Genomic DNA, 20,972 nt, shown 5'->3' with positions numbered 1-20,972 from the left:
GGAGAGCTTCCCTTTAGCAGGGGTGGATCCTTCGGTTCCGGATTTTTGGTCTAGCCTTCGGTTCCTTAATGGGCCAGGTTCGGCGCTGGTATCCTTTCCAGCGTCCTCTGACCCTCCCGGGGCCCATAATACCTCCCTTCTGGGAATGGCACATATGGTTACTCCATACCGTCCTCCTTTACCGCCTTGGGATCTGTACTTGGTCTTTTCAGCGCTCCGGAATTCTCCCTTTGAACTCTTGCGGACGATGTCATTCCAACTCCTGTCCTGGATGGTAGTTTTTTCTGGTGACTATCACACCCATCAGACGGGTGTCCGGTTTGGGGCGCTCTCTTGCGGAAAGCCTCCTGGTTCTAACAGGGATAAGCGGTTACCCAGCCTGTTAATTCCTTTCTCCGACGGTGGTTTCTGATTTCCATTTCAATGAAGAAACTGTCCTCCATCACTGTGTCCCTTCCCTTCAACCCCTAGGGAACGGGAGTTAGATCATTTGAACGTTGTCAGGGCTCTGACGATTTATTGCCAGCCTCCAGTTCCTTCCGGTGTATGGACTCTCCTTTTTGTCATCACGGAGGATCCTCGCAAGGCATTGGCGGCCTCCAGGGTGTCAATTGCACATCTGCTTTTGCTTCAGCGTACTGCACCCGGAGCAGGGTTCCGCTCTTCGGTGTCACGGCTCACTCCATCTGAGCGGTGGCGCTCTTGGGCTCGGATGATTCAAAGTTTAGTCACGCAGTTGTGCAGGGCGGCTACTGTCCTCCTTGCGTGCATTCACAAACTTTTGCCAGATGCATTCTTATGCTTCGGCGGGCGCCGTCTTTGGACCACTTGGTCTTGCAGGCGGCAGTTCTTATTTATATACAGGGGCGCTTGTTCCATGGGTCTGTGTTTTTTTCCCCTCCCTGTGGACTGCTCTAGGACGTCCCACGGTCTCTGTGTCCCCCAATGAATATGGGCGAGAAAACGAGATTTTTGTAAAACTTACCTGTAAAATCTCTTTCTCGCTCTTCATTGGGGGACACAGCACCCACCCAGTATTGTTGTTCGGCCACAGTTGTGGTTGTTGCTGGTTTGAACCTGGTTTGGTTCTTGGCATTGTTGCTGTTCCACGTTTTTTCGTTGGTTTACTTGCTTCTCCTACTGCTTCTCACAAACTGAAGCTCTCTCTCCAGGCTGGAGGGGGTATAGCTGCCGGGGGAGGAGCTAACAACAGCTTTTACTAGTGTCAACGCCTCCTAGAGGACATAGCTATACCCACGGTCTCTGTGTCCCCCAATGATGAGCGAGAAAGAGATTTTACAGGTAAGTTCTACAAAAATCTCGTTTTACAGGTGAGTTTCACAAAAAATCTCCTTTATTATGCCTGCTAGAAGTTCAGAATCAATTTCTAGTAGTTTGCAATCAAGGTTTACCAGTTTGGTGGGGGGCTTATTCCTGCACAGTCTGACACCATCCAAACAGTTCCGCCAGTGTCAAACTATGCAGGGGCACCCTCTCAACTGGTAACACCCAGCTGGACCTTCATTGCAGACTGCTGGCAATTCATAACTTTTAGTAGGAAAGATCAGAGGAACGGGTCAATATAGAGTCATAAGAATATATGCTCCTTATTTATTATTACATAGGGAATGCAGGTAGTTACTGAAACAGGCATGTCAGGAGAGGAGGGTACGCTCCTCTTTAACATGGCTGCTGCACTTTATTTCTTTAGGGCGAAGGATTTTTATTGTTCCTGTACACACACACACACGTTATAAAGCCCCACTTTTGGCTTGTGTGTTGATGCCGTCGTGGAAGGCTTCATCCCTGTGCGGCTGCTGTTGAGGTCCTTTTTTAGCATTCAGAATACCACACTATTTGGGGCTGTACTCAGGGGGCGTAGCTAAAGGCTCATGCAAGAGTTCAGCTTGGGCCCTCCTTCCATCAGTGCTTTGGGGCAGGGAGCACATAGCTTTCCTGCTGCCTGAGGCAAAAATTGAAACGCGCCAATCCAAATTCTTGACCTAACCCCTTCCCTCTTGAAGATTCTGGCCCCAGTGCAAAAAGTAGAACAGAGCCCTCCCAGCATGCACTTTCTTTTCAATAATACCGGTGTCTTCCTTTGTGGCTCAAGGGTCTTGGCCCCCTCAAGCTCCTGGGCCCGGTTGCGACTGCTACCTTTGCACCCCCTATAGCAACACCCCTGGCTGTAGTGTATTAGGGTTTATAAATAAGACATACATGGGGAGAATATTGTTCTATTCTCTTTGTTTTACTGTTTTTATTTGGATAATAAGTATGCATTATTTTCTAGAGTAATGAAAATTCTGGATATGAAGCTGGTTGCTAGAGATTTCTATGACCCCACAAGTGCCACAGTACTGCCGCAGTACAGGTAAGCTGTTGCTCTAGATTAAAAGGGGTTGTCCTATCTTGGACATTTGGGGCATATCGCTAGGATATTCCCCAAATGTCTGATAGGTGCGGGTCCCACCTCTTGAACCTGTGGCTATGCTTAGAACGGAGCCCGCAAATTGACGGAGGGCGCACCACGCTCAGCTACTTTTGGAATTCTAATAGAAATGAATAGGAAGCGCAGCGAGCAAGTGTGGCCACCACTTTTTCTTCTGTGGGGCTTATGGAAATAACTGAGCAAGCGCCAGCTATTTTTAGCATTCCTGTCACTTTGTGGGCTCTGTTCTATCCTAGTGATATGCCTCCAATATGAAAGATTATTATTTATTATTAAAGCACCATTCATTCCATAGCGCTGTATATGAAAAGGGGTATACATACATAATACAGACAAGATGGGACAAACCCTTTATCGGCTATTCGTTGACAGAGTTTCTCCCCAACACATAATGCGATCCATTGGCAGTTTATTCTGTTCTCGTCCTTGACCTGTGGTGTATCCTGCCAGGGTTGCATTTACAAGTTGAAAAACTATTTCCTAGAGCTCAAGTTGATCCCAGCAGTAAAGCCGAGCATTTGCCATGCAGAGTAATGGAAGCTGCAGTAATTTTTCATAGTGGCTTAGTAGTGAGAGACTGGTAAAGGATATCACATGTATGCCATCCATAGTGCCTAACCATGCCCTAAGGCTGAACTGCTGTAACGTGCTGTGTGTCTTAGATTGCAGGTGTGGCCAGGATATGCCGTCAGTATACGCAGAACAGACGGAGGCCTGTTTCTTCTAGCTGATGTCACCCACAAGGTTATTAGGAATGATTCTGTGCTGGACATCATGTAAGTTCTCTTCATACAGTTATGTATCACTTATTATAGGACTAAATGTCCTGGTATGTATTTATAGGCTGATAAGGCCTCCGCTCCTAAAGTCTCTGAAGCAATACTGTATTTTAATTATCTGCAAGTCACCCGTACATACTAAATGGTAAAACACTGGGTAACACTGACATGGAAAAGAACTTAGGTATTTAAGTTGACAGTAAATTTAACTGTAAAAACCAGTGTCAGGGAGCTGCTGCCGAGGACAATGACAATAAAATTATGGGTTGCATCAATAGATACCCGTGATGAGAACATAGTCCTGCCACTTCACAAATCACTAGTCAGACCACACATGGAGTACTGTGTACAGTTCTGGGCTCCTGTGAACAAGGCCGTCATACCAGAGCTGGAGAGGGTTCAGAGGAGGGCAACTAAAGTAATAATTGGAATGGGTGGACTACAGTACCCTGAAAGATTATTAAAATTAGGGTTATTCACTTTAGAAACACAATCACAGTGTCATATATTATAGTGGTAGGCTATCATCAATAATATCACAGAAAAATATAGCTACCTGTTTTAAAATTTAACTTTTACTAACTTATATTTTAAAAGAGCATCATTCCAAATATTCCATGATATTATATTTGTAGGCCAGACTAAAGATGAAGCGAAACCCACCTTTAGCATCAGGGTAACAGAAAACGAGATTTTTGTATAACTTACCAGTAAAATCTCTTTCTCGCTCTTTCCTTGGGGGACACAGAAGACCTTGGGTATAGCTCATCTCCATAGGAGGCGTGACACTAAGTGAAAACTGTTAAGCCCCTCCTCCACAGCTATACCCTCAGCCTGGAGAGAGAGACTGCCAGTTGCGTGTCCAAGCAGTGAGAAAAGGCAAAGTCCAACAAGGAACCAACAAGCCAACTACCCAACGGGTAACAAAAACTCGGAAAACATACAGAGAAAAAACAATGAATGGGTGGGTGCTGTGTCCCCCAAGGAAAGAGCGAGAAAGAGATTTTACTGGTAAGTTATACAAAAATCTCGTTTTCTCGCCCAGTTTCCTTGGGGGACACAGAAGACCTTGGGACGTTCAAAAGCAGTCCAAAAGGGGGAGGGACCACAGCACCAAGGTGAAGCACCCGAAAGGCATCAATGAACCGCCGCCTGCAAACCCAGGCGGGGCAAGGCAGCCGCTGCCAAAGTCAGAGTATGCACCCTGTAGAACTCAGCAAGGCGTGCAAGGCAGACCTGTGGCCGCCGTGCCCAAATGCACGGCCGAAGCCCAATGCCTCCGGCCCAGGAGGCACCGACCGCTCTGGTGAAAGGAACGGTGACACCAAAGACAGAATCCTGCCCTTGGTGCGGTAACCTCAGCAATAGCCAATCTGATCAAGCGGAGGAAAACCACCCTGGAGTCTATCAACCCCATGCACAGACCTCCTGGAAACCCAAGAGGCCGAACGTCTGCAAGAGTCGGAGATCTCCAAGCAAAAAAACGGCAAGGCCCAAACAATGTCCAAATAGGTAAGGCGGTGAAACGAAAGGCAAACACCACCTTAAGGAAGAAACAGGATGCAGAACAGCCCTGTCCTGGAAAAGACAGAAAGCTCGTAACAAAAAAAGGGGCCATACCGGCACCGTCAGAGACACGACTGATACGGAACACAACCGTACAGGACAGAAGGGGTAGAGAGAACTCCTGTAACGGCTCCAAGGACAAGATTGGAGCGCCGAGAGCTCAGGATATAGTCCCCAGGGCGGTACCGAAGGACAGTACAGAGGAACCAAAGAGCCACTCCGAGGAAGAAGGCCTTGGCAGGCCCAGAGGCCGGGAACGCTGGAAGAGGAAGAACAGCGCCGACACTTGACACCTCAAGTAAAAGACAGAACCATGGGGAAAGAACTTCAGAGTGGGGAATGCACAGCTTCCCACAGAACCCCAGACAAAAAAACCCTAAGTCTTACGACAGATCCTGGACGAGACACAGCCAGGAGTGGACAGCAGCGAACCCGCTGGAGTCGCCTGGCAAGCAGGCGAAAACCCAATGTGAACAGGCGCAGACCAGTAACACGGGCAGAAGGGTCGACAAAACTAGCCCCGTCGGCCCTCGAACAACGTTGTCCCGTATCCACCCGAATGGGGGAGCAGAAGGACAGATGGAAAGAACCCAAAGGATCCGCCAGATGCCAGGAGAAGGCAGGCTAAAGTCCATGCTGATGTAACCACGTTGTACAGCCCCGGTGTGGGATCAAAGGACAATCTGGACCGAAAAGGTAGTCCCCCCAAGTTATCGAGAAGGTAAGTCTACATCAGGACCATCGTCTTAGAATGGGCCACGCAATCTGCACTCAGCGGGAGGACAGAACGCGGTAGACTCGGTAAATAGGCACACAGCTAATACAGCCAGCGTGAACAAGGGAGACAGTACGAGGCCAAAAGGAACACCGGAACCATCCACATGAACAACCATGCTCACCCCAGAGGGGAGGACAGTGAAAATACAGCCTCCGAAGTCTGGCGGGAAGCCACATCGGAGTGAGCTGTATAGAGCGGGAGCCAAACAAAGCCGGCGAAATAAGGCAGTCGAGACAGAGGCCGACATAACACCCTCCAACCGAAAGGAGGAGGAGTGGGCAACAGGGAAGCCACAGGACAGCTCAAAAGCAGAACCCGCTACACTGTGAGACGCCCGGTCCACCGCCTCGCAGAAGGCGAATACCTTGAAGAACCCAAGGCGGAGGTCCTCCGGACCTGGGTAATCCAGCACCCAAGAGAAGTTGGGTGACCGTCCCGAGAAGAGCAGCCCGAACCCGGTAGCAGATCAGACAGAAGCGTAGAGGCGCCAAGAGGAAGGACTCATACCACACTGCATCCGAAGAGGAGGAAATTACGGCAGGCAAGGGAACCCCAGTCCTGCCAGAGCCAATGAAGAATTCGAAAGGCGCTGCAGACAACAGCACTCTCGACCATGTGACCACTAGCGCAGGGAAGCAATGCCGCAGAAGGACGCAAAGGGCATGCATCTAGGACCCACGAACACTCCCTGGAATGAAAGGCCAACTAAATGAATGAGCACCACCCAGCTCGGTGCAGCAGAGAGAAATAGAGCCTGTCCGGTCAGGAGGACAGAATGAACTCCCTAGGGACGAGTGCAAGGCTGGCGGCAAGCATAGTCTCCCAAGAAACAAAGGTATGCCGCAGGAAGCAGGTGAGGCATACGTACGAGCAGCTCCGTAAGCAGCGAGAAGGCCAACCCACCTAGAAAAAAGGGGGGCTCGTCCCAGAGCGCCACAGCATGTACGGAATTGCAAAGTGCAACCTGAAAGGGAGTTATGCACAAACCTAGTATAGCATGCGATGGAACCCAATCAGTCCACCCCGAAAGGGGGGAAATTGTACCTGGCCAACTGCAGTCGGCAAGAGTGCAAAGACCCGTCCCAAAAGGGAGTGATGCCTAAGGCCGTACCTACTTCAGAGAAGCAGGACATACCCTATAAACCAGCAGGAACGCAGGAGGTCCACCTAGTGAAAGGGGAACATGCACAGGGGTATCCTAGCATTAAATGAGTGTGCAATAATACACCCAACACTGAACTCAGCGAGAGAGTAACTACTCTGCCAATGAAGGGGGACATGTACAAGTCCAGCAAAGCCATATAAGGACAGCCGTGAATCCCATGAGCGTGCCAAATTCTGCCCTTGAAGTGAGAGGTGGTCACGCACAAGGCCAGCACCGTATCCAATGGAAGTGCAAGCGTTCCACCCATGTTAGAGGGCCATTCTCATGGCCAGCAATGTATCCGGTGAGAGTGTAGCACACCGCCCAGAAAAAAGGGGGTAAAGCACATGGCCAGCATCTCCTCCAGGGAGAGTGCGAGCACACCGCCATGCATGGGAGTCATACACATGGCCAGCAACGAACTGGCGAGAGACAAACACAGGCACTAAGAATGCGTGCATGTCGCCTGAGGAAGGAAGGCATGCCCCTGGCTGGCAGCGAATCCAGCAAGAGTGCGTACACCGCCTACGGAAGAGGGGTCATGCATATGGCCGACAGCGGATCCAGCGAGAGTGCAAGCACCCTTCCATGTATGGGGTACATGCACGTGGCCAGCAACGTACCTGCGAGGAAACACCCAAAGACAGAGGGATGTATGTATGCTGCCTGAGGGAAGGAGGCATACCTAAGGCCGGCAGGGAATCCAATGAGAGTGCAGCATACCGCCTAAGAAATGGCCGGCAGCGAAACCAGTGAGTGCAGCATAATAACATAGTACATAAGTACATCATAGCACATCAGCGAGAGTGCAGCATTCCGCCTATGGAAAGAGGTCGTGCACATAGCCAGTACCGTATCCGGTGAAAGTGCAGTATTCCGCCTAAAAAAGGGGGTCATGCACATGATCGGCAACAGATCCAGTGAGAGTGCTGCGTTCCGCCCAGGAAGGGGGTCACGCACATGGCCGGCAGCGAATCCAGTGAGTGCAGCGTTCCGCCCACGGAAGGGGGTCACGCACATGGCCGGCAGCAAATCCAGAGAGTGCAGCGTTCCGCTTATGGAAGGGGGTCGTGCACAAGGCCAGCACCGTATCCGGTGAAGGTGCAGCATTCCGCCTAAGAAGGGGGTCATGCACATGGCCAGCCAGGGAGAGTGCAGTAGCCCGCCTAGGAGGGGGGGGGATGCACATGGCAGGCACCAAAACTGGAGAGATGATGAATGCTGCCTACAGAAGGGCCGAATGCACTTGGCCAGCGCCGTATCCTGGAAGAGGCAAGAAAACCGCCTAAAAGGGGAAATGCCCTAGCAGCGACGCAGGCTGGGAGCGCAACACCATGCCGCCTGTGGAAAGAGGTCATGCAGACATGCAGCATTACTGATGAGGCTGCAGCGTCCTGCGCAGCCCAATAGAAATCATAATTATTATAATTTTTTCTTTTATTTTTTTTCTTTTTCTTTTTTTCTTTTTTTTTTTCATTATTTAAACTCAGCCTCTGAGGCTAAAGGGGAGCCACCATATAGGGGCCCTGAGAGACAGGAGAAAAAAAGGGGGGCCAACTAAACAGACCCATTTTTGGGAGCCGGCCTGCACCCAAAGGGTTAACAGGGATCCGGCCAGGAGGGCGGCGTGCGATCCCCTGGGGGCGGAGGAACCTCCAGGCGGGAAAAATTCGCGCCTGGAGAAGTTCCCGCCCCCTCCACCAGAGGCCAGAATATTGCGGCCTAGTAGGCCGCGAAACCGGGGGCTAAATTGCGGCGCCCGGCCCGTCATACCGCCGGGACCTGAGGCGGAACGGCGCTTCAAACCGGCCGCGGGAGCCCACCCCGCGGGCCGGTCGGGATTGCGGCCCAGCAGGCCGAAGCCTGGGACCAAATTAGCGGAGCCCCGCCGACCGGCACCTGCTGGGGCATAGCCCAATGCCAGCCGCGGGAGCCCACCCCGCCGGCCAGAAGAGACAGGGGCCCGGAATGGCGGTTTGCCGGCCGCGGGAGCCCACCCGGCCGGCCGGAAGAGACAGGGACCCGGAATGGAGACAGGGGCCGGAATGCGGGTTTGCCGGCCGCGGGAGCCCACCCCGCCGCCAGAAGAGACAGGAGGGCCGGAATGGCGGCTCGCTGGCCGCGGGAGCCCACCCCGCCGGCCGGAAGAGTAAGGGGGCCTGGAATGGCGGCCCGCCGCGGGAGCCGTGGAGCCTAAAATCTTTTGCGGCGCACCGGAATATTAGTGCTGACCGGACCGGTGCCCGTGATGGGTCAGGGGCAGCAAGGCGCGGGCCCTCTGGCCCTGAAGCAGTGGCCGGTAAGAGGGAGGGGGACCCTGAGACCGGGTCTGTGAGGGTGGAAGCCTGCATAACCCCTCCGTCAGGGGCAGCTAGGTGCGAACCTCTGCAGCTCCCCAGGCATTCTTCTTGCAGGGAGAAGGGTGCCAATGTCCCATGGGAGGAGAGGGAGCAGAATGTCACCCTGTGGCAGCCAGGGGCCAGCCTAGGGCTAGCAGGGACAAAAGGGTCCAGAGGCCCTGTCAGTATGGGGGTCAGGCACGCAGGAGACCGGGGTGGGGGGGGGGGGGGGAACGTAGGGCTGGAGAAGCCAATCTCTCACCATAGCCGTCTTCACCCTCGGTCCGTTCCAGCAGGGTCGCCCCTTCAGCTACTGGCACCGTAGTGGCAGGACGCTGGAAGAGGGACTTGGCGTGCGGGCGACCCTTGCGCTGGCGGGATGTAGGGGAGCTGGGCTGCCCTGATCCACCTTGCCTTCTGTGGGGGAGGCAGCAGTGCGGAAGACCGGCACTGGCGCAGCTCGACCCCGGGAGAAACAGAGAGGTCTAGTGCGTCTCTGTTGTCCCTGATGTTCTGGAACAAAAAGAAAAGAAAAAAGTAAAAATCAAAAATTAAAACAAGGAGAAAACAGCCCTGCAGAGCAGGGAGTGTCTTGCCTCCTTGGACACTAAGCTAAAAACTGGCAGTCTCTCTCTCCAGGCTGAGGGTATAGCTGTGGAGGAGGGGCTTAACAGTTTTCACTTAGTGTCACGCCTCCTATGGAGATGAGCTATACCCAAGGTCTTCTGTGTCCCCCAAGGAAACTGGGCGAGAAATACTTGTTGGTAAGAAGGTAGAGAAGTAAATGGCACTTACGATTTGAAGATGTTCTTGTAAGATAAAACAAATTCCCCCAAAAAATTTCAAAAAGAAAGTAGTTTTCTGATGACAAATTCGGAATGGCGCTGGTATTGGGTACCACGAGTGCTCAGATAATGTCTTGTTGCAGTAATCCCCCAGGAATGGGGAATGCTGGTATATAATGCCTCTACATCAATAGAGGCCAGATAGATGGTATCTGCAACTTCAATATTCTCAATTTTGAGTAGTAAGTCTGTGGTATCTCTAATATGGGACGGCAGAGAGAGCACAAAGGGTCTCAGAATTCTGTCAATATAGGAGCTAACACCATACGTAATGGAGTCTATACCAGAGACGATTGGTCGTCCCTATAGTGGTGGGTAGCTCTTGGGGAGCGCATAAAAAGTTTGAATTTGGGGATGGATGGATAACATATAGCCCATTTCTTCCGTTTATATTAATTTATCATCAAGTGCCTGAATCAGTATGGTCTCTAATTCCATGTTAAATTTAGCCGTAGGGTTGCCGGTAAGATGGCATAACATGTGATTTAATTTAATAGACACAGGCACATATCCCGATATGTATTATGATCCATTACAACCACATTTCCACCTTTGTCAGATGGTTTAAGTATAATATTAGGGTCTTTTTCCATCTTTATAAGGGCCTGCATCTCATCCTTACTAAAATTACTGATTCTAGTACTCTGTGATCTCTCTAATTTAGTCAGTTGGTCTGTCACCAGTTTACAAAATAAATCTATAACTAGAGTATCCTGGGGTGGTGGTGTTTTTTTTTACTCTTTCGTTTTAAGTCGGTAAAAGGACCTAGGCCGCGAGTTTGTTCATTGTCATCTAATAGGGAGTTCAGGATCGGCAACGGCATCTGTTTGCGTTCCACAGACAGGAAGTAGCGATCACATGATGTCCAAAACTTCTGATCACATGACCGGATGTGACTTAGGGTATCGGAGTAATAGAAAACAGCGGGGCCGGCTAACAGGTACGTCACCTTCGTGGTACCTAGTTCTAACACCAATGAGAACACCGGCATAGTAACACACCCACTGAAGCATCACTCATCCATGAGTCAGAGGGGGCATTACTAAACATGTGGCGCCAAAAGCTCGCTATTTAAACTCTGCCCCAATATACAAGAGGTTGCATATCATCAGCCTCTGTTACCGCCAGAACTTTTAGCCACTATCCTTCGGCTCTGAAAATCTAGTATAAAGTCCCCTGACGAACCAAGTCTTTACTTGGGGAAACGAGTCGGGACATTTTCACTATCATTTATAGGACAATCTACCTTGTCCTCAAAACAAGCAGCCCACTGTGAGAAAGCATCTTAGGGTCATGTAGGAGTAAGTAAAGGGTTTAGTTACCAGGTACCTATAAGGATATCTAACCTTCAGATCGCACCTGTATTACATCTATCTTACAAGAACATCTTCAAATCGTAAGTGCCATTTCCTTCTCTACCTTCTTACCAACAAGTATTTCTGTTACCCTGATGCTAAAGGTGGGTTTCGCTTCATCTTTAGTCTGGCCTACAAATATAATATCATGGAATATTTGGAATGATGCTCTTTTAAAATATCATTTAGTAAAAGTTAAATTTTAAAACAGGTAGCTATATTTTTCTGTGATATTATTCACTTTAGAAAAAAAAAGACTGAGGGAGATATAATAACCATGTATGGTATATATATCAGGGAAGGGGCGTTGCTAGGGTCTCAAAAGATCCGGGGCTCAAGCCCCAATGCATATGGCCCCTGTCAATGACCTACCTGCCCACACTAGCACTAAAGACATTTCTCGTACTTTTTTCCATTGGGGGACATAGACCATGGGTATAGCTTAGAAGTATTAGTAGGAGGGACACTATGCAAATATAAAAGAGCTCCTCCTCCTCGGGCTATACCCCCAGACTCCACCAGGAGAAACTCAGTCTTTGCTTAGTGTCTTTGAAGGAGGATGTCACTTATTTCTACTCCCTTTTGTTATTTTCTTCTAGATGGGGACACAGGTCGGCATGGCGCCTTCCTGGTCCCCCGTGGAGTGACCGCCGCCGTCTTTCGGACGTTGCCTGGCTGCCTCCTTTTTTTCCCGGAAGTCAAGTGGATCCAGGCTCGACCTGTTAGCTCCGGCATCCCACCAGCCCCTGGGTCACCTGCTTCTGCCCTCCATCCAGAGCACTGAACTCGGGTGAGTCAGATGTCTGAAGAGGTGAGCCCTGCTGGTACAGGACAGAGGGAGAAGACTGCAGGAGCAGATAAGTATGGCTGCAATCCTCTATGCCCCCCTCCCTCCCTGCCTCTGCATTAAGACCTATGGGCCGCCTGGGTTAATGGGGAGTGGGGTGTATTCCTTCTTCCTGGGGCGCTGGGGTTTATGGAGGCACTTTATCAGGGCAGGCGCACCACAAGATCGAGGCGCAACAATACTGTCTCTCTTTTTTTCCGGCCGCATGTCTGTTACCAGAGCGGCGCCGGTGCCGCTACTTACAATCGCAGCGCACTCACCAGCGGCGGATCTCCACCTTATCTAGGGGTCTTATCCCCCTAAGGTGGATCCCCCGGTAGCTAGGTAAGCCAAAAACACGGCGCTCCCTGTCCTGGACGGCTCCTCTCTGCAGGACACTGTGGACAGGCGCCTAGATTCTCTGTCCAAATCCATTTTCTCACTGGCGGGCTTGTCTCTGCGACCTGCCTTTGCCTCGGCATGGGTGGCCAGAGCTCTCTGTGTGGTTGCAGCACCATCACCAAGACCTGGCGGAACAAGATGCATCTGCTGACACACTATTTGGTTCTCCAGATGTCTCAGGCTTCCAAGTTCCTCTGCGAGGCTTCCATGGACATTGGTTCCCTCTTTGCCCGCATTTCAGCCCTCTCGGTCACTCAGCGCAGGGAGGTCTGGTTGAAGGTATGGGACGCTGACGCTTCCTCCAAGCGTTCCCTTGTTAACCTCCCCTTTGAGGGTTCCAGACTTTTCAGGGCTCAACTGGATGAGTTAATCTCGGCCGCTACAGGGGGCAAGAGCACTCCTCTTCCCCAGCCTAGGTCTAAGCGCCCCTTTCGGACTAGGTCTTCCGGTTCTCGGTACCAGTCCTTTTGCCACTTCTCTTCTAACAGGACTGCTTCCTCCGCAGGGGGGTCACAGGACTCCCGAAAGAAGCCCTCCTTCAAGCCCCAGCCTTCCTGGCGTCCGAGGGCACAGTCGGCCCTCCCTGCGGCTCCCAGCAGTCTTCCGCATGAAGGGGCACCCCCACCCCTCGTGGTGGGGGGCCGCCTGCTCTCTTATCAGCAGGTTTGGAGGGCTCATGTTCAGGACGCATGGGCTCTAGAGATTGTAACTTCTGGTTACAAGATAGAGATCGCGTCCAGACCGCCGGAACGTTTTTTTCCCTTCTCGCGTTCCGGGGTATCCGGCCCGTGCCTCGGATTTCGGCCACTGGTACCTGTGCCTCCTGCCCTTCCCCTGGACAGAATCACCTTTCTCCCCCTTCTCTTGTCCTCTGTCTCCCCTGCTGGGGGCGACATGCTGTTTATTAACCCCCCTACACTAGGTGGGCGGCCGGGCCTACCGGATGTGGACTTGATGGCGTCCAGGCTCAACAACAAGCTCCCGGTGTTCCTGGCTCGCGCCCGGGATCCGAAGGCGTACGGGGTGGACGCGCTAGGTGTCTCCATGGCAGGACTTCAGCCTCCTCTATATCTTCCCTCCGCTTCCTCTACTGCAGAAGGTTCTACGCAAGATCGAGGCGGAAGGGATTCCGACCGTTCTCATCACCCCAGAGTGGCCTCGACGCGCGTGGTTCTCAGACGTGGCTCGGATGCTGGCGGACGCCCCATGGCCTCTTCCCGACAGAAAGGACCTCCTGTCTCAGGGCCCGCTCTTCGACCGGAATTTACGGTCTCTTCGTTTAACGGCGTGGCTGTTGAAACCGCCATCCTGAAGAAGAGGGTGTTCTTGGATTCAGTGATTAGTACCATGATCAGTGCGAGGAAGCCGGCTTCCTCCCGGATTTACTATGGTACCTGGAAGGCCTTCCTGACTTTTTGTGAGAACTCGGGGTTCCCTCCCCTTCGCTTTTCCATCCCGATGGTGCTGTCGTTTCTTCAGTCCGGGTTTGAGATGGGACTGTCGCGGAGTTCCCTGAAAGGTCAGGTTTTGGCGCTGGCCATCTTTTTTCAGAAGTCCCTTGCTCTTATGGGTTTTGTGAAGACTTTTCTTCAGGGGGTGGCACATTCGGTTCCCCCGTATGTTCCCCCTATGCCTCCTTGGGATCTTATTTTGGTCCTGCACGCTCTGCAGACGGCCCCCTTCGAGCCTCTGAGAGAGGTCTCCGACTGTTCTCACCTGGAAAGTAGTCTTTCTTGTGGCCATTACTTCCATCAGACGGGTGTCGGAGCTGGCCGCTCTTTCCTGCCAGGAGCCTTTTCTGGTTTTTCACCAGGATAAGGTTGTGCTCCACCCGGTTCCCTCCTTTTTGCCCAAGCTGGTCTCTCCCTTCCACCTTAACGAGGATCTTGTCCTGCCCTCCTTTTGACCTTCTCCGGCAAACCCCAAGGAACGCGCTCTCCATTCCCTGGATGTCGTCCGGGCCTTGAAACTGTATCTCACGGCTACCGCTTCCGTCCGCCGTTCAGATTCCCTCTTTGTGATTCCCGAGGGACCTCGTAGGGGTCTGGCGGCCTCCAAAGTCACTGTGGCGCGATGGATCCGTTCGGCTATTTCCGCGGCTTATTGCGCTCGTGGTAGGGTTCCCCCGGGCTCGGATTACCGCTCACTCCACTAGGGCGGTGGGGGCTTCCTGGGCAAGGCGCAATCGTGCCTCTGCGTCTCAGCTGTGTAAGGCAGCCACCTGGTCGTCCTTACATACTTTTACGAGGTTTTATCAGTTACATTCACTGGCTTCGTCTGATGCTGTCTTTGGCCGCAGGGTTTTGCAGGCTGTGGTTCCTGTTTGACCGTTAGACATTCCTCCTGGCAGTGCCGATATTTTTTTCCCACCCCATGGACTGCTTTAGGATGTCCCATGGTCTGTGTCCCTCAATGGAAAAAAGTATGAGAAAAGGAGATTTTTTGTGAAACTCACCTGTAAAATCTTTTTCTAGTCTTTTCCATTGGGGGACACAGCTCCCACCCATTCTGCCTGTTGCAGGAGAGCGATTTTTTTTTTTTTTTTTTTTCAGTTTAGTTCTGTTTGTGGTTGGACCTCATGGGCTTTGATCCGATGGCTTCCATTATTTTTTCTTGTCTCCTTCTTCTACTGCTTTTGCAACGCCTGAGTTCCTCCTGGTGGAGCCTGGGGGGTATAGCCCAAGGAGGAGGAGCTCTCTTTTATTTTTGCATAGTGTCCCTCCTACTAATACCTCTAAGCTATACCCATGGTCTGTGTCCCCCAATGGAAAAGACAAGAAAAAGATTTTACAGGTGAGTTTCACAAAAAAATCTCCTTTTTCCTTAAGCCATAACTTTTTTATATATCCGTTCACATAGCTATATGAGGGCTTATTTTTTGCTGGACAAGTTGTACTTTCTAATGCCACTATTAATTATGGCATAAAATGTAGCGGTAAAACAATTCCAAATGGGGTGGAATTGGAAAAAAAACAAAAACGCAATTCCTCCACCGTTTTACGGGTTTTGTTCCCACGGCATTTCGTTTGCGGCATATTTGACCAATGTTCTTCATTCCCTGGGTCAGTACGATTACAATTATAGCCCATATGTATAGGTTTTTTATGTCTAACTAGTGTAAAAATTCATTTCACTTTGATTTAAAAAATATATATATATATTTTTTTTTACATCACCATATTCTGACCCCCATAACTTCTTTATACTTATGTCTACTGAGCTGTTTAGGGGCTCATTTTTTGCGGGACAATTTGTAGTTTTTATTGATACCATTTTTGAGTGTGCATGACTTTTTGATCACATTTTATTAAAAAAAAATTTAGGTAAGAGAAGCAATGAAAAAATGGCAAATTTTTAAAACATTTTTATAGTATGGGCATTTTCTGTTGCAGTGATACCCATGATGTTTATATTTATTGTTATTTGGGTATTTATTTTTGCATTATACTGTGATTTCAAACTTTAATTTATTTATAAATATTTTATAATATATATCATTTTTTTTATTTATGATGCTTTTGAAGCTCAAATATGAGCCTGTAAATTGTTTTTTCATTTTTCATTTTGTTGTCATGGATTTTTAAAATTGGATTTACACTGAAAATTGCTTATTTCTTATCCTGGCCTGCAATCTGGTGGCCAAAATAAGAATTACAGCATGAACACTGTCAGCCTCGTCAGCGAGGCTCGTAGTGTTCAGCGCAACTACAGATTCCTCCCTTGGCCGCACGAGGATATCACTTGATCACGGTATCTAAAGCCTTTAATTACCGCAATCGGCATTATTGCCGGTCACTGCAATTAGCCGCAAGTCTCTGCTGTTTGAAAGAGACCCTACCGGCCATGGCGCCCGCTGCACATGTAGCGCTGGTAGCGAAAGGGTTAAGCGTCATGTCTAGAGGAAACCAGGCACTGATCATTACCTGCCCAATACAGTGAAGCATGGTGGAGGCAGCATTATATGTTGGGTGTTTTTCAGCGGCTGGGGTAGGGAGACCGGTCAGGGTTGAGGTATAGTTGAAAGGAGCAAAGTAAAAGAAAACCTGATCCAGAGAGCTTTGGACCTCAGACTGGACTGAAGATTCACCTTCCAACAAGACAATGAACCTAAGCACACCACCAAGACAACACAGGAGTGGTTTAGGGACAACTTTGTGAATGTCCTTGAGTGGCCCAGCCAGAGCCCTGACCTGAACCCAACATCTCTGGAGAGACCTGGAAATGGCTGTCCCCCGACGGTCCCCATCCAACTGGACAGCACAAGGCTGTAACACAACAAAATGTGAAAAAAGTGGAAGGGCCTGAAGTCTTTCCGAATACATTACATACAAAAAATCCTCTTCTTTATTGAAAACCCACTTAAAGCATAGCAGAAGCAAACCAGATGCATGAAAAACACTCTTCCTGTCAGACCGCGTGAGTGAAAGACTCAGTGCCGCTGTCTGAGGGTATACCCTCTGCACAGACACTAAACTAACTAGTTTTAGTCTAGTGTCCGTCGGAGGCAGATATGACCTACTCTGTTTTTATTGCAGGTCTTGGTGCTTTTTTATGTTCTCTTTTTATTTATTTTGTTGTTTTTCTGCCGAAGGCCTCTGCCTGCTGCAGGTTGGGGCTTCATTGTGGACTCCCCTTTAGTAGCACCCTCTGCGGGCACGTACTATTGTATCTCACTGGTCACCCAGTCCCCCATTACTGCATCCGCAGGGGCGTGCCGGAAATCGTAAGTGCAAGTGTGCCTAAGGGGTGACCCTGTGGCGCCTGAAGACGTCGGACAGTAAGTACTCTCCCCTGTGTCCCCATGGGGTCTCTTGGGTCACAGGGGACTATGCAGCATCTTCTCTGGCCTGTCCTCTGGTCCCAGGTGCACCTTTTGCCCCGTTTTTCCTCTCCCTGGGCATTACTTCCTCCTCAGGAACCCACCACCTCTTTTTTTTCTTTTCCAGAGGGCCCCCAGTTTCCCGCAGTTCCTACCCGCTGATGGTGCACTTTTTCCTCGCCTAGGCTGCATCCTCTCCCGCCCCCACCCTTGCTTCCTGGGCTTTTTTCTTGGCCCCTCTCCGCTCGGCTCTTGGGAGGGGTCTTCTGTCCTTCTATCCCAGTCAAGCAGCCTTCCTGCACTCTTCTGCAGCTGCTGCAGCACATCTTCGGGACACAGCACCTGGGGTCCGGTAGGACAGCCTCTGGCTGGCTGCTTTTTATGTTTTTTTCAGGCTCCCACTCAGCCCTCATGTCCACTTCCAGATAAGACTCCCATTCCCAGCCCCCCCTCGGGCTCGCCACGTATTTTACATGCGCCCGTTCTAATAAAAAGTTGCCATGCGGTCAGCCTGACCCTGTTTGTGCGCAGTGCCTTGTCCCCAGGCCCTCTCAGGACGCCCTTACCACCCCTTTTGTGTCGCTCCCTCCTGAGATGGCCTCTTCCCTGTCGCAAGCCATAGGGAACCTTGCCCGACTCTCCCAATCCATGGTGGAGTTGCTGGACCGCTTGCCTGCCCAACTTGCTGCCGCCTCTGCCCCTCCACAGACGTGCGCTCTCATGTTCAGACACCAGGTCCCGCAAACGACCTCGGGGTGTCACAACTATGTCCTGCTCCTCCTCCTCGTCCTCAGGTCACTCCCAGGACTGTCGAGGTATATCTTTTATATAAAATATAAATATTTTATATAAAAAATAAAATATGGAAATCAGTCAGGAAATCCACTAGGTGGACATAAAACGCCTTTCCTTTTATCTTGAGACTCTAAATTTCATTTATGCAATTAATGAAAACAAAGGGGCAATCAATTATGCAAAATATATGTAATAATTTATTTATAAATGAGTAAAAATCCAATATAAAACAGACATAAGATCAATGGATAGACAAATCGACGCAGTATCAACAAATCACCACTAGATGGTGGTGTAAACCACCATCACTTTTTCACCACTACAGAATTATTTAAGGTTACATATGATAAGATGTAAATGCTATATCTTTATCAAACAGACCAATAATTAATACATCAAGAGAAACTAAGGATTTTCTGTTTACCAACAGGTTATAACATGACAAAAACACTGATTAATACAGGAACAATAAATGTTGTCCCTTGACTCTGTCTCAGCCTATGACAATCAAAAATATAAATTATTTTAATATGATATTATACCCCACTTGGCAATCAGACTATGGAAATATAATTTCCAAGAGTTTTTCCTCTACTCAGATAATGTCTAATCTCCCATTAGCAATATGCATCTTTGCTAAGAGGACAACAAGCATTTAGGGAGGTGTTTAACACCATACGTTCCCACAGTATGGGAACTCTTGACTATATGCTGAGAGGAATATCTTATTAATATCACAAGCAAAGAGTATAACATACGTTACCAAGTCAAGGATAGGCAGAGTTTCGGATGGGACCAGTTCTCAGGAATTCTCTAGTGGTCAAAATATAATTCAAGTTTCTTTTGATATCCTTTCTTATGATCTGATCTGATCTGATGGTTTGATCTCCATCCCCCTATGTTCCTATCCAGCAGTGCTTATCCTCCCTGATATCTTACGTTACCACCTCCTAGATTATGATCTCCCAATCAACTGAGGAGGGTGTAACGTATGTTAATACTACTATGATGTAATCTTAACCTTTGATATGCTGGAGAAAACTATTTATAAAATAATATAATATTGTCAATCTACCTCTAGATGGCACTGTTGTACCACATAACAATTTCAACATTAATTCTAAATACCTAATAATACATTCACATGACCTTTTTAACCTCCCCAATATGCATCCGTATTAAGGGTTTCTTACTGACACTTTTAATTACCCATATTCTAGACATGTTGGAATCACCATCTTCTACTGTTTCATCAGGGACAATGGACACAATGGCAGTTTTACTTGACATCCGTGTTCATTAACTTGCCCACATGGCTGGCTAATAATATTCAGCTCTCCTCATGAAACACAATTAGTAGGAAGATAACTTTAATACTTTCTAAATATTCCTAAGGTTATATCCAATCAGTGAAATATACATGGCATAAAATATATATTCTAAATTATTTTTATATATATATATATATATATATATATATATATGACACACTGTTGCACATAAATGATACATTATATAAACCATTGTTTAACTACTTCAACCCCGCTAGCTGAAACCCCCTTAATGACCAGGCCACTTTTTACACTTCTGCACTACACTACTTTCACCGTTTATCGCTCGGTCATGCAACTTACCACCCAAATGAATTTTACCTCCTTTTCTTCTCACTAATAGAGCTTTCATTTGGTGGTATTTCATTGCTGCTGACATTTTTACTTTTTTTGTTATTAATCGAAATTTAACGATTTTTTTTGCAAAAAAATGACATTTTTCACTTTCAGCTGTAAAATTTTGCAAAAAAAACGACATCCATATATACATTTTTCGCTAAATTTATTGTTCTACATGTCTTTGATTAAAAAAAATGTTTGGGCAAAAAAAAAAATGGTTTGGGTAAAAGTTATAGCATTTACAAACTATGGTACAAAAATGTGAATTTCCGCTTTTTGAAGCAGCTCTGACTTTCTGAGCACCTGTCATGTTTCCTGAGGTTCTACAATGCCCAGACAGTAGAAAACCCCCACAAATGACCCCATTTCGGAAAGTAGACACCCTAAGGTATTCACTGATGGGCATAGTGAGTTCATAGAACTTTTTATTTTTTGTCACAAGTTAGCGGAAAATGATGATTTTTATTTTTTTTATTTTTCTTACAAAGTCTCATATTCCACTAACTTGCGACAAAAAATAAAAAAATTCTAGGAACTCACCATGCCCCTCACGGAATACCTTGGGGTGTCTTCTTTCCAAAATGGGGTCATTTGTGGCGTAGTTATACTGCCCTGGCAATTTAGGGGCCCAGATGTGTGAGAAGTAGTTTGCAATCAAAATCTGTAAAAAATGACCGGTGAAATCCGAAAGGTGCACTTTGGAATGTGGGTCCCTTTGCCCACCTAGGCTGCAAAAAAGTGTCACACATCTGGTATCGCCGTACTCAGGAGAAGTTGGTGAATGTGTTTTGGGGTGTCATTTTACATATACCCATGGTGGGTGAGAGAAATATCTTGGCAAAAGACAACTTTTCCAATTTTTTTTATACAAAGTTGGCATTTGACCAAGATATTTATCTCACCCAGCATGGGTATATGTAAAATGACACCCCAAAACATATTGCCCAACTTCTCCTGAGTACGGCGATTCCAGATGTGACCCTTTTTTGCAGCCTAGGTGCGCAAAGCGGCCTAAATTCCTTTTAGGAGGGCATTTTTAGACATTTGGATCCCAGACTTCTTCCCACGCTTTCGGGCCCCTAAAAAGCCAGGGCAGTATAAATACCCCACATGTGACCCCATTTTGGAAAGAAAACACCCCAAGGTATTCAATGAGGGGCATGGCGAGTTCATAGAATTTATTTTTTTTTTGGCACAAGTTA

At 48.6% G+C, this 20,972-nt stretch overlaps 1 protein-coding gene across 1 annotated transcript in view; it reads left to right on the top strand.

Moving 5' to 3' along the window:
• The window catches only part of PIWIL2 (piwi like RNA-mediated gene silencing 2), a 217,895-nt gene that overhangs the window by 56,684 nt on the left and 140,239 nt on the right, over positions 1-20,972 (top strand). Inside the window, exons 9-10 of the mRNA XM_044276975.1 lie at positions 2,294-2,374; positions 3,115-3,228. Coding sequence (XP_044132910.1) covers positions 2,294-2,374; positions 3,115-3,228 — 195 coding nt within the window. The remainder of the gene's footprint in view (positions 1-2,293; positions 2,375-3,114; positions 3,229-20,972) is intronic.

The sequence above is a fragment of the Bufo gargarizans genome, chromosome 2 (genome assembly GCF_014858855.1).
Source record: "Bufo gargarizans isolate SCDJY-AF-19 chromosome 2, ASM1485885v1, whole genome shotgun sequence".
In the NCBI taxonomy this organism is placed as follows: Eukaryota; Metazoa; Chordata; class Amphibia; order Anura; family Bufonidae; genus Bufo; species Bufo gargarizans.
This window is presented reverse-complemented; position numbering and strand designations above follow the sequence as displayed.